Source organism: Rattus norvegicus, chromosome 10 (genome assembly GCF_021556685.1).
Source record: "Rattus norvegicus strain SHRSP/BbbUtx chromosome 10, alternate assembly SHRSP_T2T, whole genome shotgun sequence".
Taxonomy (NCBI): domain Eukaryota; kingdom Metazoa; phylum Chordata; class Mammalia; order Rodentia; family Muridae; genus Rattus; species Rattus norvegicus.
In genome coordinates, this window is record NC_141543.1 from 61734571 (window position 1) to 61752463 (window position 17893).

At 42.8% G+C, this 17893-nt stretch overlaps 1 protein-coding gene across 1 annotated transcript in view; it reads right to left on the reverse strand.

The window, feature by feature from the left end:
* Nlrp1a (NLR family, pyrin domain containing 1A) overlaps window positions 1-13624 on the reverse strand; it is a gene marked incomplete in the record, with an annotated part of 46628 nt that extends 33004 nt beyond the window's left edge. Inside the window, 6 exon segments of the mRNA NM_001145755.2 lie at window positions 699-869; window positions 1578-1748; window positions 5976-7638; window positions 12481-12619; window positions 12621-12623; window positions 13478-13624. Of these exon segments, the coding sequence (NP_001139227.2) occupies window positions 699-869; window positions 1578-1748; window positions 5976-7638; window positions 12481-12619; window positions 12621-12623; window positions 13478-13591 (2261 nt within the window).
* Window positions 13625-17893: the final 4269 nt, after the last annotated feature.

A 17893-nucleotide genomic window follows, 5' to 3' on the forward strand; every position in this document is an offset into this window, starting at 1 on the left:
CTTGGGCCAGTCAGTAAAATCATGCCTCTCACAAAATTATATGCTCATGATATTGTTGAGTGAACAGCATTCAGCAGTTTGTCAATACAGAATCACAGGCTGAGCATGATCAATGTCTGTCTCTTTCCACATAACGCAGAGGATAGAGCCATGTGTGTTTGTGTTTATTTTCCTAGGGACTGCACCAATGTTTGACACACAGAGAACCTAGTTTGAATGCATGCATGTATGAATTAATGAATGAATAAATGATTGAGGCCCTTTGTGGAGTGAAGCATACCTGGGAATCCCTATCTATCTATCTATCTATCTATCTATCTATCTATCTATCTATCTATCTATCTATCTATCTATCTATCATTTGTCTATCTATATCCATGTTAATGCATGTGATTCCACCATGTCCATCTACTTACCTAGTATTGTTTGTGTTTTTACAAATGTATAGTGTATGCCATTTCATGTGTACAATGTAATATCCATTACCTGTCCATGAGGTGGCTATCACATTCCATTTAATCCATGAGGAAACTGAGGTTTTATGAAGACAGTGACTCGCCCAATCACAGGGTATAAGTGGCACAGGAACCAGGCTATGAGTTATCTATGCCTTCTCTTTTCTATGTTATGTCTTATGGGAACTCACCTATGTCTCTTCCCCTCCTTAAGCCCAGTATGGTATCACAGGGCTTGCTTACCGCAGGATGCTGAGGTTGCAGGCAGGATTCCTGAGCCCCTCACACAGCTGCCTCACACCGTTGTCACCAAGGTCATTCAGTCGCAGGTCTAGTTCAGCCAACCTTGAGTGGGCACTGAGCATTGAGGCCAGGAATGAGCAGCATCTGGATGTGAGGCCACAGTCCACAAGCCTGAATGGGAGATGCTCACCATCAGTTTCTCCAGGCCTCATTGCTTTTGAGAACTTATCTCAGATCTCCCTTTGTTAGCCTTGGCATTCTCAGCTGCCAGTGCTTAGCTCTCTGTGTGCCTTTTTTGTCTAGGGAGATGACTCCAAGTTCTCCACAGTTGAACTGCAGGAGCGATAGATATAGCGCAGGACCAATGCTTTGCTGCCATTGGCCATGGCAGAACTTCGTAGGCCTAGGACCTCTCTGTGCTATAGTTCAAGAGTCATGTGACATGAAATTCACTAGATGAAAAATAGGGCAAGATCTCATTCATTAAGTGAGATCTTAATAAAGCTTAAGTCCATAGAAACAGAGTAGAAGTCCGATTATCAGGGCAGAGGGTGGAGGACCTGGAGCTTTCTCCCCTCAGGCTTCCCTTGCCCCTGTGTTCTTCACTTCTGTTTTAGCCATGTCCTCAGGATATGTGCTCCACTGAAGCTCTCAGGAGTCCAACTGTCATTAGCTATTTGGATTTCTTGATGAATGCAGTCTCTCATGATCCCAAAGAACAGAATCCCATTTGTTTATCTTAAGTCTGGCATGTGTTATAGGCATGGTAATGGGAGTTCGGTGAATACTTGATTAATGCCAAGCCTCATCCTAGACTCCTTTGCCTTTAGTCTCCTCCCATCCACCTCTGATTCAGGGGAGAACTCAGGCCGGACTCACCACAAGGTCTTTAGTCGGCAGCCAGGCTGTCTCAGTGCTGTACAGAGACTGCGTACTGCAGAGTAGCTCAGTGGATTTCCACTTAGGTCCAGCTCCTCCAGGTTTCTGGTGCATTTAAGATTGGAGAATAAAACCTTCCAACTGGCCTCAGAGATTGGTGTCCACCTGTACCTGAGGGGAGAGAGAGGTAGCAGAGTGATGTGACTTGTGTGTACATGGTCTGTGTACAGCCCCACATAGCAGATGGGGCCTCTATCTACCTGAGCCCCAGGCACCTGTATCCCATCTTCAGAATTCACTAGCCTTCTCCATGTTCCTTTGCTCCAAATTCTGGATCCTCTCCTCTGGGTGGTTCCTCACCTTTAAGATGTCCTTTAGGATAGCATGCTGTGTGCTCATTTTGGTCTGTTTCTGACTCAGTCTAGGTGTCTGAAGGATTTGAACAAATGGCTTACACCTTTTCTTTGTAATCTATAGTGCTCAGCTCATGACACAAAGTGGGACCTTGGGAATTCAGATGAGGTTCTTCTCTTTGATGTGAGTGCACCTGCTTTCCTACCTTTGGAACAGATTTCTAGAGCCATGAAGGAAAGCTGGAAAGGCATATAGGGAGAAAGCTGAGGAGACGCAGTTGGGAATGACTCTTTGATGGCATGGTTACCATGATCACACACACTCTATACTACAGCTGTGTTGATTCACATGGTCCTTGTATCCTTCCAAGAATAGAAGACTAGTAGGAAGGGAGAGAGGGAACACACACACACACACAAACACACACACACAAACACACACACACAAACACACACACACACACACACACACACACACACACACACAGAGAGAGAGAGAGAGAGAGAGAGAGAGAGAGAGAGAGAGAGAGAGAGAGAGAGAGAGAGAATGTGCACTCTTTTACTCTTTAATGCCAGCAACAAAGTTTCCTAGGCATTTGAATGGTGAATTCTAGGCTAGACTAAGGTACAAATATGAAGAGGCTGGGACGGCTCCATGCCTGGATCCTCAGCATTGCAAACAAACAAACAAAGAAACAAGCAAGTAAGCAAGCAACTTACAACAAGTCAAAAAGAACCCCAGATTTTAAGTAGACAACTTTGGAAAAAATTATTAGGATTCCACTTCTCCCCCAATTTTACAATACTGAAGAAATGTTAGGGAAACCAAATACTAAACTTCAAAGAATGATGTTTTTAAAAAAGATTTACCTTTTTTTTTTTTAAAACTTTATGTGTGTGATTTTTTTTTATGCCTGCTTGTCTGTGCCCCATATGGATGTAGGAGCCAGTGCCAGCAGAGGCGAGAAGCTGGGCCTGGGGTCATCAGGGACTGAGTTAAAGGTGGTGTTATCCATCTGGCATGGGTGCTGGGAATGGCTTCACATCTTCTGAATGAGCATCCAGTGCTCTTACTGTCCGACCCACTCCCCCAGCCCACAAAGGATTGCAGTTTTGATGCATTCTTGGTATTTATTCCAAATGAACATGGGCATTCTGACTGCATTATTTAAAAAGCACCAGGTGCCATTACGAGCCACACCCTGAGAAATTGCTCACCCTGCTGTCTTTGATGCCTTAATTTCTTGAGTTGTTTTTTTCCCCTTGCTCCTTGGTGTTGGCCAATTCTGCCTTGGAACTCTTTCCCTTGTGTGCAATGGCCTCTTGTTTATCTCCCTGCCTTGTGTGGCTGATTTTTTCTTTCAACTTTATTTTCTTACTAGCAGCTGAAGTCTTTCTCTTTCTGATGGGGTTGTCCTCAGAGTCCTAAGGGCAAGCTGGTGTTCTTCTTTCCTTATCTGGCCTCTGGCTTTGTACATCCTCAGAATTCTTCTGGAGCTCCATATAAGACTTCTACTAATAACATCTGTGTCAAGCCCTTCAGGACTTTTTATAACCATAGATACTTAGAAACAACCTAAAATGGCCATGAGTAGGAAGATGATCCAATTGGCCAAGTTGTTCTGTGTTGGTATTTTCATAAAGCTATTGAGTATGACAATAATGTACTAGACATTTAGTTCCATGAGAAGGAAGCCTTGATTCATTAGGAAAACAAATGCAAATAAAAGATAACAGAAAATGTGTGACTCAGTTTTCCCATAGAAATGTACAGAGAGGAAAGATTAAAGGGTATAACACAATTTTGCTTTTCTGCTGTGTATCAAAGCTAGGATCATGTTCTTGCTAGATGTGGTGTTTTGAGAAATGTCACTAAGAGTCATAGACATTTGAATGGTTTGTTCAAGTCATGATGCTCTTAGAGGAGGCTTAGGAGGTATGGTCTTTGTGGCAGAAAGTATGTCATTGGGGAGAGGCTTTTAGATTTCAAAGCCTTGACTCAGTCCTGGTGCTTCATTTTCTAGTTCACAACTCTGCCTGCATTCCCAGACACCTGCAGGCCTTAGGTCCAGTCAGATAAAATCCAGCATTCCCCCATTCCCCCAAACGCCCTGTCAGCCAAATTCTCCTAAAGCACACTCAACACCCTGTTATCTGCACTCCATTTTCAGACCCACAACTCTGACTGCATTCCCAGATGCCTGCAGGCACCAGAGATAATCAGCTAAGACCACATTTTAAGCCCTTGCCTGCCAAGCCTCCTTAAAATACAACCAACACCCTTAAACTGCAATCCATCCCAGACTATTTTTCTGACCCACAACTCTACATGTTTTCCCATAGGCCACTATAATACCAAGGAGCACACTGGTACTAGGTACCCCAGAGGCAAGGTTAATATACAAAACTCCAGAGGCCATAAAGGGCACCAAAACTCCTAGGGTGTCACCCTATTCCCGAATCCACGATAGTCACCAGAACTCTAGACCACTCAGGCTAGAAGACAGAGAGAAGACAGAAACCAAAGAACAAATAATACAAAAACACCCACCCAGTAAAGATAAATTTAGAAATCAGCCCCTAAGCCTATATTAATAACAAAACACAGAGGGCTTGGTCAGTTTGAGAACACAGTCAACAAAAGCCAGGGAAATATGTCACCAACAGAACCCACGTATCTTACTACAGCAAGTCCTGGATACCCTAACACAATTGAAACACAAGAACATCACCTTCAATCCAATCTTAGGAAGATGATAGAGGCCTATGAAGAGAGAAATTATAAACCTCTTAAAAATACAAGAAAATGCAATCAAGCAGGTGAAGAAAATGAATAAAACTGTTCAAGGCCTGAAAATGGAAATAGAATCAATAAAGAAAACACAAACTGAAGTAATTCTGGAGGAATTCTGAGGAAAACCTAGCTAAGAGAATAGAAGCTACAGATGCAGGCATCACCAACAGAATACAAGAGATGGAAGAGAGAATCTCAGGTGTAGAAGATAGCACAGAAGAGATCGCTACACCAGTCAAAGAAAATGTTACATCTACAAGGTTTCTGACACAAAACATCAAGGAAATCTGGGATTCTATGAAAAGGAGGAAGAGAAGGAAGAGAAGATTCTCAGTTTAAGCAGCTCAGATTATTAGCCAACAATGTTTCAACATGTAAATACAGAAGACTTAAATACAACATTCCTATCCCTGAGAATCTTTTCACTTCAGTAAACCCTCTCTTCCCGGATACCTGGTACGTGCCTGATCATTGCAAGAGTCCCCACTCCCTATGTAATTAGTGTAATTGGCTGCCTTCTCTCCCAGTGTCTTGTGGTCCTTGGACAGCAATTGTATTTCTCCTCTTGTGATTGATTGGTAGGGGCTTGTATAAAATAAGTACTTAACGAATATTTATGAAGTGAATCATGTAGAGGGAAAGAAACACATAGTGATACTAAATAAGTTGTACTGGACAGTGGGAGCGAACCCTGGAAGAAGTGTACATTACTGCTGGGATTGTAAAAAAGTTAGGAAACCTTTCAGGTGAATACCAGGGCCAGGCAGCCTTCATTGACACATACAGATACCATCTGGGCAGTGAAACCAAAGGAAGTCTCGTATGTATGTATGTATGTATGTATGTATGTATGTATGTATGTATGTATGTGATTGAGAAAGACTTCAGGGACAAGGTTACTTTCATGGGGATAGAGGATGGTGCCTACAGATGAGCTGTTTCTCAGAGAGAAAGCATGTTAAGAGGGAGGATCAGTAACTGTAGCTATTGGAATCCCATGAAGGGTGGAGATGATTTGAATCAGAGAAGCTGGGTGGTCTTCACTGAGGCGTAGGGAGAGACAAGTTCATAGCCCCATCCCATGATCAAGCACACTAAAGGAAATAGAGAAAGGTGGTTCAATTCAGCAGTTAGATGTTACTGATGACCTGTAACCTGCTACCCTATAACCAGCTAAGAGTGCTGCTGGCGCTCAGAGCATGTGGGCTCAAGGGATTCACAGAGAATCCTGAGAGTGGACCAGATACTCACAGAACCATCGCAGGTGCTGTTAGCTTATATTCCTGCTGTCCTTTCCCCTTCAGCCGAAGACTCCTCACATGAGAGAACGTAATGCAGAAAGTGACCACCATGAGCTCCATGTCTGTCTGTATCACCAGGCGCTTCACGTTTGTCTGGAACACCGTGGCTTCCATGTGATTTGGACCTGACGCTGTTAAGGGAAAACAAAGCATCGTCTCTGTCAGGAGCTCCTCTTCCTGGTTTTCATAGAGACAGTGGAACAAACCCAGATGACATGGTTGACAGAACGGCTCCCCTACGATGCTCCGTAGCAACTTCAACTTTGTCTTCCAAGGAAACTTGCAGGCAAAGATATTTTCCATTTCTCTCATTTCCCGTGTATTTAAAAGACCAAGTAGAAAGCGCACAGTGGGTGCCTCAAACAGGTTTTGTCTTCCATACCGTTCTACCAGTGTTTCCACAGTTCTGTCGTTTCCCATATCCCCACGTGCTTCCTCACTATCCTCCAAGATGTAGGACATCGCTGCAAAGAACTCCTGGAGACACAAGTGGGCAAAGCTGTAGCTCAGAGAGCTGGGCTGCCTTTGAAGGACACCGATCTTCAGGAAAGTGGCAATGGCATCCTCTGCTAACCCTTGCTTACAGAGGTCACTTTTACTGAACAGGGTCCTTCTTTGGCAGATCCCCTCAGCAGCCAGTGAGCAGAGGGTCCTGAGCTGGGTGCTCAGGTGCTGACCTGGGATTGTCAGGGAAAGGTATTTCAGGCAGAGGGCTGTGGTGGTCTGTGAGGTCAGTGAGAGTACTTCACCCTGCTGCATCTGCTTTTCCAGGCAAGTGCACAGCAACCAGCACACCCAGGGGACCTCACATAGGGTCAGGAGCACTGGGATAGATCCAATTAAATTAAAATCTATAATTGTATTTCTTTCTTTTGCAAAGTATTTGTAGAAATAGTCCTTCCGTTCAAACTCAGAGAACCCCAGGACTTCCACCCGATGTGGCTGCCCCAAGGAAGGAATAAGCTTCTGTAGAGCTGTGGTCCGAGCTGTGAGCATTAAGGAAGCCTCAGGAAGGATGGATTTTCCTAGTAAACTGCCCAGCAGTGTGTGCACAGGTTGTGCTTGACTCCAGTGCACACACAGCTCAGGATTCTGGTCCTCCAAGACCCATGCTGGCTCATCTATGCCATCCAGGATGAAGAGCAGCTTCTCAGGGCGAGACAGGATCTGTCTGGTGGGAGCTGTCAGCACTTCCTGGCCTTGGGCTATGAGCTCAGCCAGACTCAGCTGCTTGCACTGGGCCAGCTCTCTGCAGCTGAAGAAGAAGACATGCTGGAAGCGATCCCTGTAGAGCTGGCCTTCTTCCCAGGCTCTCTTCACCTGCCTGGCCAGTGTTGACTTCCCAATCCCAGCAGCCCCCTCTATTATGACTAATTGAGGCTTTTTCTCAGTATCTAAGTTTGGGTCAAATAAGTCTTGGATCTCAATCATATGTCCTCCTTCTTCTGGTACACATGGATGCCAGCTTTCCCTGACCAATTTCTCTGAGCCTCCTGGGCAACATTTTTGTAGGAGTAGTAGCTTTGTGAAATTTTGGAACAAATACTTTTGTTCCATGGACTGTGTGTGGGAAATAGTCTCTTTTCGCTTCTCATATATTTCTGGAATGGTCCCTGAATAAAAGAGAGAAAGATTAAGCAGAAATATTCATATCAGGGTTGTCCATTCAATCCTTTCTTTTCTTTCCTTCTTTCCTCTTTCCTTCCCTTCTACTTTCCCACCCACATTCCTTACTTTTTTCCTTTTTTTGATCCTTTCTCATTTGGATGTATTTAGGCATCTGTCTATGCTGTACAGTGTGTAGGCTGTGGGTGTTGGTATATTCTGAACATTGCAGTGCAGGAAATGTGAGTTTATTGTAGAAGATTCTACTTCAAGTGGTCATGTGACTAATAATGCTATGTGATATTGATTCATGCTTCACATATTTATCAATTTCTTACCCTGTGGAAATCTTGCTCTTGAGGCTGAGAGTAAAGGGTGAATTCACTTTAGAACTCTGTCCTCATTCAGTCTATGAATTGGTCCACTGAATAGCTTCACTGAACTCTGGTTTCCCATCTATAATTTGGGGGCTGTTGTCTCTCCCCTTTGGAGGTCATAGAGCAGTTGGGGAGATTACAGACAGTGGAGTAGATTTCTGCTCCTGACCCACCATTGCAGTCCTGACAACATCCTTCTGCAAATCCTGAGATTGTGTGTGTGACAGGAAGGTCTAGGAATGGCATAGTGTTAATGTTTCATGACATAGACCTGGTCCCCTGTCCCCAGGTCTGGCAATATTGGGTGTATTTTACACTGTCTTCCAGATATCTTTGTTAAAAACAAGCCTTCTTTGTGGCTACTGTTTGAATGTCCTTTGTCCCTTCTGAAACTCATGCTGAATTTCAGTTGCCAACATACAAGTAAGGGATACAGGTCTAGTGTGAGTATTTGGAGTCATGGGGGCAGGCCCCTTAATAACTAACCAAGATGCCTTCCAGGAATGGTCAAGCAGTTGTGGGAAGGGGTACCTGCAACTCCCTTTTTCCTGCAAGCATCTCTTTGCCTTTATAGTCCATTTTTGAGGCTGAGTAGTCATAGCCTTCAATCTTAGACTTCCAGCCTTCAGAACTATAATTAATATGCAGGTTTAAAAAAATCACTGAGCATGGTGGTGTAGTCCTGTGGTCCATCACTCAGAAGACAGAGTCAGGAGAATCAGGAGCTCAGGGCCAGCTTTTCCATATGGGGAATTTGAAATTATCTTAGGCTATAATCAATCAATCAATCAATCAATCAATCAATGTCAAACTGTGCAGTTTGCCAAGCTTCACCTCTTCTGCTCCACACCATTTTCCTCTAAGCAGTACATGTATAGAACCATCTCTCCAGTTGGACCCAAACACCTATCTCATCTCACCATTTTATTTTGAAGGAGCTCAAGACAAGACAGACAGCAGGACACCCCGTGGGTGTAGTATTGGTTCACACAAGTAGCCTTTGAGGGCCAGACTTCAGGGGCTAACTTGTCTCTGAAATCAGGATCTATAGATCTGCACATATTGTATTCTGTAGGAAGACTTCTAATATCTCCTAAGTGTAGCTAGCAGGCCACTCATGTCTATGGCCAAGGTCTGCCTGGCTCAGGTCATGTCTCCTCAAAGTCCCAAGAGAGACAGCCCAAGCTCTTCACAGAGTACTTTCTCCAAGACCTTCCAGCTGGAATGTATCCATCATTACTTACACACAGATGTTTCCTTTCCAGTTCCATCATGCTTGAAAAGCATCTGGGGCAGCAAGATGGCTCAGCACTTAAAAGAGCTTGTAGCAAAAGCATGTGGACTAGAATTTGCACAGCAAGATTTCATTTACATGCTATATTTGTATTGTGTCCCCTCGTATTTTCAGGCCCAGAAAGCTGAGACAGGGCCTTCCCCAGGGTAAGATGGCTAACCAGCCTTGCTGCTTTATGAATTCTGGGTGTAGATGATGGTATGTTCTGCCTCTATAAATAAGAGAGCAACTGAGGAAGATTCCTAACATCAATTTAGTGCACTCACAGGTACATACATGGTGTGGCTCCCCACTCATATATGCCCTCATACATGCAAACATACTTATATATGTACCACACACACACACACACACACACACACACACACACACACACAGAGAGAGAGAGAGAGAGAGAGAGAGAGAGAGAGAGAGCCAATAAAAACTCACATAGCATGATGAATGGAAGTGGGAAACATTCTATTTAGTGAGGCAACCCCATACAGAGACAAATGCCACAAGTTCTCTGTCACATTTTTATTCTAGCTTCACATATTTTGATTTGTACATTTAATTTAGAATATTTTCTACCTATATACACAGTTACAGCAGCTCTGCTCTTCCCTAGTCTTATTTAATTTCTCCTGTGTCCCTCCTTTCCGTTTCGACTTTACAGCCTTTTTCTTTAATGATTTTCACAAGCATAAATATATAATACATAACATACACATTGCGCTGAGTCCATTAAGTGCTGCTGTTTTGTATATGTGAGTAATGCTGAGCACTTGGGATTGGATAACTTATGAGGCACTCATCTCTGGAGAAAACTGATTCTCTCTCTCTCTCTCTCTCTCTCTCTCTCTCTCTCCCTCTCTCTCTCGCCCTTCACTGCCTGTAGCTTTTCGTTTAGAAGTGGGAATATATAAAACTTATTTGGAGTGTCTCTAGAGGACAGGAAACTCTAACGAGCCCAAGATATGGGTTGGGTAGAAGGACTTGAGCGTTGTAGATGGACTAGAACATTTATGATATGAAAATGGGATTTAAATGTAAGTGATAGGAATTGCATGACAGTGGATGGGAATGGGTTAAGGAAAACTAACAATGTATGAAAGTCCCTTATGGAAACGTACTACTTTGAAGTTAATAAAAATATAATTAAATAAATGTAGGCTATTGAGCAATGGGTGTATGGTGTTTTCCTCAGAAGACATGAGCTACTAAATTCGAATCTCAGTGCTAAGTATGCAGTACCTTCTAAAGAGTTACTGGTCCTGGAGGAAGCAGAGACTCCAAGAGCAACACAGCCTGTTGCTATTGCTCTGGGTAGCCTAACAGGACTAGAGTTTGTCCCTTTCACAGAAGACACGACATATATTTGTTACAGGACTTAAAGAAACCAAGTCGAAACAGAAATGCAATTTCTTTTATGCTGGCTACTGCTGGGGGCTGCTATGTGGACACTGGGGGAGAAAACCTATCAAAGCTATTACATGGTAATAGCCTGAAATGCTAAAATACTGTACAAGGGAAGACATGCTCAATGGAGCAACAGTGGCATGGAGGTTATAGGGCAGTCAACTCTTCTATCATTACTGTTGAGGAATTTCTGATGAGATTTAAATTCCACGGGAGGGAATCCATGTCTGATATTGTAAACGTGCCCTGATGCCCATGGTGCAGGAGGTCATGGGCCCTAGGGGACCTGTTGTTTTGCTAAACAGACATATTGTTAAACTGCCTTCTGAATATGTTTATACTCACAGACTAGTGCTTCTCTCAGTTTTGCCAGATAAACCTTAATTGGCCAGCAATTAACATAGAGACTTAAATAAAAATTCTGATTAAATGTGTGTTGATTGCTTGGTCCTCAGTGGGATATCTAAGTGAGTTTACCAAGGCTCTGGGAACACTTCAAGTGAGTTGGCAGAATGAATGAAAGAGTGGGAGGACAGGAAGGAGTGCGGTGAGATGTGCTTTTCCGAACATTCCGTGACCATTGTACTCATGAACTCGATACAGATACAATTGCTTATGCAAGGTGTGCACAAGTGTAAGCCAACAAGATTGGTCAATATTCTATCAGGCAGCACTAACTGATGTGAGAGGGTACAGAACAACAGTGCATGACAAACAAAGAAATTCTCAAACAGAAGAGGGGAAGTGGGAGGGCACATGCTGGGAAGAAGTATTGGGGAGCTGGGAGTGGATATGATTGTGACCCCACATATAAAGTTATGGATTTAAAAAAATAAATAGAAGTTATTCTAGACCTGAAGAACCAGACACAGCATTCTTGATCTGTGAGCCTTTCCTGTATAAACTGCTTCCATCACAATAACATAACAAGCCACTAATACTCCTGGGTGATAACTTTTTCTTTTTTATTTATTTATTTACTTTACTTCACAATTACTGTCTCCCTCCTCTCCTCCTACTTCTACAGTCTCTCCCTCCTCCTTGGTTAAAAAAATTTTTTTTTATAGAATCTCACTGTGTACCTCAGGTCGCTCTTGAACTCAGGCTCTTCCAGCTTAATGTGGGGTGGGAAGAATGTTGAAGGAAAGATAAGGGTTGGGTGTAGGCAGGACCCTCAGAGCAGCAGCTCTGTGATGGAGGATGGAGGGGAGTCACTCTTTAGGCACTGAGTGTTCTAGATCCCAGCCCTATGTCTGTCTCTATGTGTTGTGAGCTTGACCAAGTTAACCTCTCTCCAGACCTTGTGCACTGAGAGAGGTGGCTACTTTGATCCTCAAGAAGAGGAGGAGGCAAGGGCATGGTCTCTGTAAGTGCAAATGAATTATGGGAACTCAGTAAAAGGAACTCACTGAAGCTGAGGCAGGAGCAAACTTAGCAGGTCCATCTCAATAGACCAGACCTTCTTGGAGCTTCAGGACCTCCCTGACCCCCAGGATCTTCAACGCCCACTCAGTTTCTGAGCTGAGCTCTGTGTGACAGTTGGCCTAGGCTTACTGCTCTCCCACATGGGTTCCAGTTTCCCCACCTGTCAAATGCAATGTCCGCACTGCAGAGCCCGGAGGATCATTTTTAGCCTGTGACTCTTAGCACTCACTCCACCATGCTGCTCTGGCCTTACAAGTAACTGAGTGTCCCAGGTCCCCATACAAGTGGAGGTGCACATTTGAAGAGCCACATTTGTGTCACTCGAAGTCCCATAGATAGCTCTCAGTTTAGCTTACCTTCGCTTATATGTTCAGACCTGTCAAGTTTCTTCTTTGATTGATGAGAGTGTCTCCTTGACTCATGATCCATTTCACGGATAAGCTGGCTAAGGGGCACATCTTTGGATGTGCTGGACCATCCAAGAAGTGATTGGAGCTGCCCTAAGGGAAGAATACAGTGGTTGTGTGTTGGTCAGAGAGACAGGGGTAGGAGGCAGGGAGAACTGCTGCGTTCCTTCATGCTTACCCTTATACCCTTCTCCATAGTCACATGGGGACAGTGAGGCATTCACAGGTGCTGCTGTGAAATGGTCCTGCCCTGGGACCATGAAGTTTAAACACCTCTCCTGGTTCTACTCTAGTCCTCTGTGTGAGTCTCTACTCCTCTCAGAGCCTCAGCTCCCTCATGTATGTCTCTGAGCTTCTTTCCCACAGGGTTGCAAACCACAACAGCAGCAGTAATTGTATGGGTTTGCCCTTATAATTATTGTACATTTATTGACCGTTGGATTCTGTTTAATATTTGACATGGATTATTACTTTACTCTCACAGCGCAGGGAGAGAGCTTTTATCTTCCCATTTCCCAGATAGATACATTGAGGAGGGCTGGAGTCTGCCTCTGCCCAGCTCCAAAGTCTGGCTTGTAACATTGGTGTCACTAATTATTCTTCTCAAGATCTGGCCTCAAGACCCTATGCCGACCTTCTCAGAGTCCTTCTGCAAGCCTGACTCTCCCTACTACAGTTTCAGGGTGCTCCTTCTGGGGTTTTTGATCACCACCTGGGAAGCTGAGAATGTACTTCTGTAGAGCAGAGTGTTCTCTAGAGTTCAGTTAGAGGCTTCTGAAAGCCTTCCTATCCCAGCCTCTCCTGGGCCTGCGAACTCTTCTGACAGGAGGCTGGCCTGTCCATGGAAACCTTGGCAGTAGGGCTCAGTGGTGATGAAGGGGTCACAGAGTGATGGGTTGGGGTTCTTGGTGTTCTTACCTAGAAAAGACTGCTCGACTTGGGGGCTTGACCGCTCCCTCTCCAATGCTCTCTTTGTTTGGAAGGTGGGGTCCACATCCTGTTGGCTTCCATGCTGAGCCACCCTTGTGTTACTTTCCTGCTTGGACTGAGATTCTCCCATAGTGATGGGGTCCTCAGATATGGTTTCTCTGAGCAGTTTGTACTCTTACTGCATTAAGACTCTCTTCTGTTGTTCAAAGCAGGAAGCCAGTGACTTCTTGTCTCTGCCAGACATTTCTGCTCTGGATATGTGTGTTTGCTCAGAACTGATAGAGGAGACCTGGTAATAAATGAAAGCAGACCAGTAGGTCCTTAACTATACAGATTAGATTCCCTTCCCAGACCGATCTTCGGGGCACAGACTTCCCACTTTCATCAGACCTGCTGATCAGGAACCATACAGACCAAGGATACCCATCAGTTGCTTGCCTGTCACACCAGGACCATTGAGATTAGTCCTCTTCCCAATACCTACGGCAAGATCTCCCATGCTCATGGATTGGTAGGATTAACATAGTGAAATCGGCCATCTTGCCAAAAGCAATGTACAGATTTAATGCAGTCCCCATCAAAATTCCAACACAATTCTTTATAGAGCAATTGTAGACATCATATGGAAAAAACAAACAAGCAAAAACCAAACAAATAAACAAACAACCCCAAAAAGCAACAATGCAGGATAGCTAAAACAATCCTGAACAATAAATGAACTTCTGACAAATCACTACCCTTGACGTCAAGCTGTACTACAGAGCAATAGTAATAAAAACACTGAATGGTATTTGTAGAGGAGCAGGAGAGGTTGGCCAATGGAATAGAATCGAAGACCCAGAAATAAATCCACACACCTATGGACACTTGATTTTTGACTAAGAAGCCAAAATCATACAATAAAAAAGAGAAAGCATGTTCAACAAATGGTGCTGCTCCAACAGGATGTCTGCATGTAGAATGCACATAATCTATATCTGTCACTTGGCACAAAACTCAAGTTCAAGTGGATCAAAAACCTCAACATACAACCAGATATGTTAAATCTAATAAAACAGAAAGTGGGGAATAGCCTTGAACTCATTGGTACAGGAGACAACTTCCTAAGCTCAAAGCACACATTGCACCTCACACAATAATAGTAGGAGATTTCAACATCCCACTCTCATCAATGGACGGATCATGGAAACAGAAATTAAACAGAGACATAGACAGACTAACAGAAGTTATGAACCAAATGGACTTAACAGATATTTATAGAACATTCTATCCTAAAACAAAAGGATATACCTTCTTCTCACCACCTCATGGTACTTTCTCCAAAACTGACCATATAATTGGTCATAAAACAGGCCTCAACAGATACAGAAATATAGAAATAATCCCATGTGTCCTATCAGACCACCACGGGCTAAAGTTGGTCTTCAATAACATTAAGGGAAAAACGCCCACATATACATGGAAGTTGAACAATGCTCTACTCAATGATAACCTGGTCAAGGAAGAAATAAAGAAAGAAATTAAAGACTTCTTAGAATTTAATGAAAATGAAGGCACAACATACCCAAACTTATGGGACACAATGAAAACTGTGCTAAGAGGAAAACTCATAGCTCTGAGTGCCTGCAAAAAGAAACAGGAGAGATATGTCAGCAGCTTGACAGCACACCTAAAAGCTATAGAACAAAAAGAAGCAAATACACCCAGGAGGAGTAGAAGGCAGGAAATAATCAAGCTCAGAGCTGAAATCAACCAAGTAGAAATGAAAAGGACTATATAAAGAATCAACAGAACCGAAAGCTGATTCTTTGAGAAAATCAACAAGATAGATAATCCCTTAGCCAGACTAATCAGAGGACACAGAGAGTATGTCCAAATTCACAAAATCAGAAATGAAAAGGGAGACATAACTACAGAATCAGAGGAAATTAAAAAAATCATCAGATCCTACTAGAAAAGCCTATATTCAACAAAACTTGAAAATCTGGAGGAAATGGACAATTTTCTAGAGAAATACCAGGTACCAAAGTTTAATCAGGAAGAGATAAATCATTTAAACAAATCCATAACTCCTAAAGAAATAGAAGCAGTCATTAAAAGTCTCCCAACCAAAAAGAGCCCAAAACCAGATGAGCTTAGTGCAGAATTCTATCAGAACTTCATAAAAGACCTCATACCAATACTGTCCAAACTATTCCACAAAATCGAAACAGACGGAGCGCTACCAAAGTCCTTCTATAAAACCACAATTACTCTTATACGTAAACCACACAAAGACCCAACAAATAAAGAGAACTTCAGACCAATTTCCCTTATGAATATTGACACAAAAATACTCAAAAAATTCTTGCAAACCGAATCCAAGAACACATCAAAACGATCATCCATCATGATCAAGTAGGCTTCATCCCAGGCATGCAGGGATGGTTTAATATACGGAAAACCATCAACGTGATCCATTATATAAACAAACTGAAAGAACAAAACCACATGATCATTTCATTAGATGCTGAGAAAGCATTTGACAAAATTCAACACCCCTTCATAATAAAAGTCCTGGAAAGAACAAAAATTCAAGGCACATACTTAAACACAGTAAAAGCCATATACAGCAAACCAGTAACTAATATTAAACTAAGAGAATCTTGAAGCAATCCCACTAAAATCAGGGACTAGACAAGGCTGCCCACTCTCTCCCTACTTATTCAATGTAGTTCTCGAAGTGCTAGCCAGAGCAATCAGACAACAAAAGGAGGTCAAAGGGATACAAATTGGAAAGGAAGAAGTAAAAGAACCACTATTTGCAGATGATATGATAGTATACTTAAGTGACCCCAGAAGTTCCACCAAGGTACTGCAAAGGCTGATAAACACCTTCAGCAAAGTGGCTGGGTATAAAATTAACTCAAACAAATCAGTAACCTTCCTCCACACAAAATATAAAGAAACCAAGAAAGATATTAGGGAAACGACACCCTTAATAATAGTCTCAAATAATATAAAATACCTCAGTGTGACTTTAACCAAGCAAGTGAAAGATCTGTATGATAAGAGCTTCAAGCCTCTGAAGAAAGAAATTGAAGAAGATCTCAGAAGATGAAAGATCTCCCATGCTCATGGATTGGCAGGATTAATATAGTAAAATTGGCCATTTTACCAAAAATGATCTACAGATTCAATGCAATCCCCATCAAAATTCCAATCCAATTCTTCAGAGAGTTAGACTGAACAATTTGCAAATTCATCTGGAATAACAAAAAACCCAGGATAGCTAAAATTATCCTTAACAATAAAAGGACTTCTGGGGGAATCACTATGCCTGAACTCAAGCAGTATTACAGAGCAATAGTGATAAAAACTGCATAGTATTGGTACAGAGACAGACAAATAGACCCGTGGAATAGAATTGAAGACCCAGAAATGAACCCACACACATATAATCACTTGATCTTTGACAAAAGAGCTAAAACTATCCCGTAGAGAAAAGACAGCATTTTCAACAAATGGTGCTGGTTCAACTGGAGGTCAGCATGTAGAAGAACGCAAATCGATCCATTCTTATCACCCTGTACAAAGCACAAGTCCAAGTGGATCAAGGACCTCCACATCAAACCAGACACACTCAAACTAATAGAAGAAAAAGTGGGGAAGAATCTGGAACACATGGACACTGGAGAACATTTCCTGAACAGAACATACCAATGGCTTATGCTCTAAGATCAAGAATCAACAAATGGGATCTCATAAAGCTACAAAGCTTCTGTAAGGCAAAGGACACTGTGGTTAGGACAAAATGGCAACCAACAGATTTTGAAAAGATTTTTACCAATCCTACATCTGATAAAGGGCTAATATCCAAAATACACAAAGAACTCACAAAGTTAGACTGCAGAGAGATAAATAACCCTATTAAAAATGGGGTACAGAGCTAAACGAAGAATTCACAGCTGAGGAATGCCGAATGGCTGAGAAACACCTAAAGAAATGTTCATCAGGGAAATGCAAATCAAAACAACCCTGAGATTCCACCTCACACCAGTCAGAATGGCTAAGATCAAAAACTCAGGTGACAGCAAATGCTGGCGAGGATGTGGAGAAAGAGGAACACTCCTCCATTGTTGGTGGGATTGCAGACTGGTACAACCATTCTGGAAATCAGTCTGGAGGGTCCTCAGAAAATTGGACATTGAACTACCTGAGGATCCAGCTATACCTCTCTTGGGCATATACCCAAAAGATGCCCCAACATATAACGAAGACACGTGCTCCACTATGTTCATAGCAGCCTTATTTGTAATAGCCAGAAGTTGGAAAGTACCCAGATGCCCTTCAACAGAGGAATGGATACAGAAAATGTGGTACATCTACACAATGGAGTACTACTCAGCTATCAAAAACAATGACTTTATGAAATTCATAGGCAAATGGATGG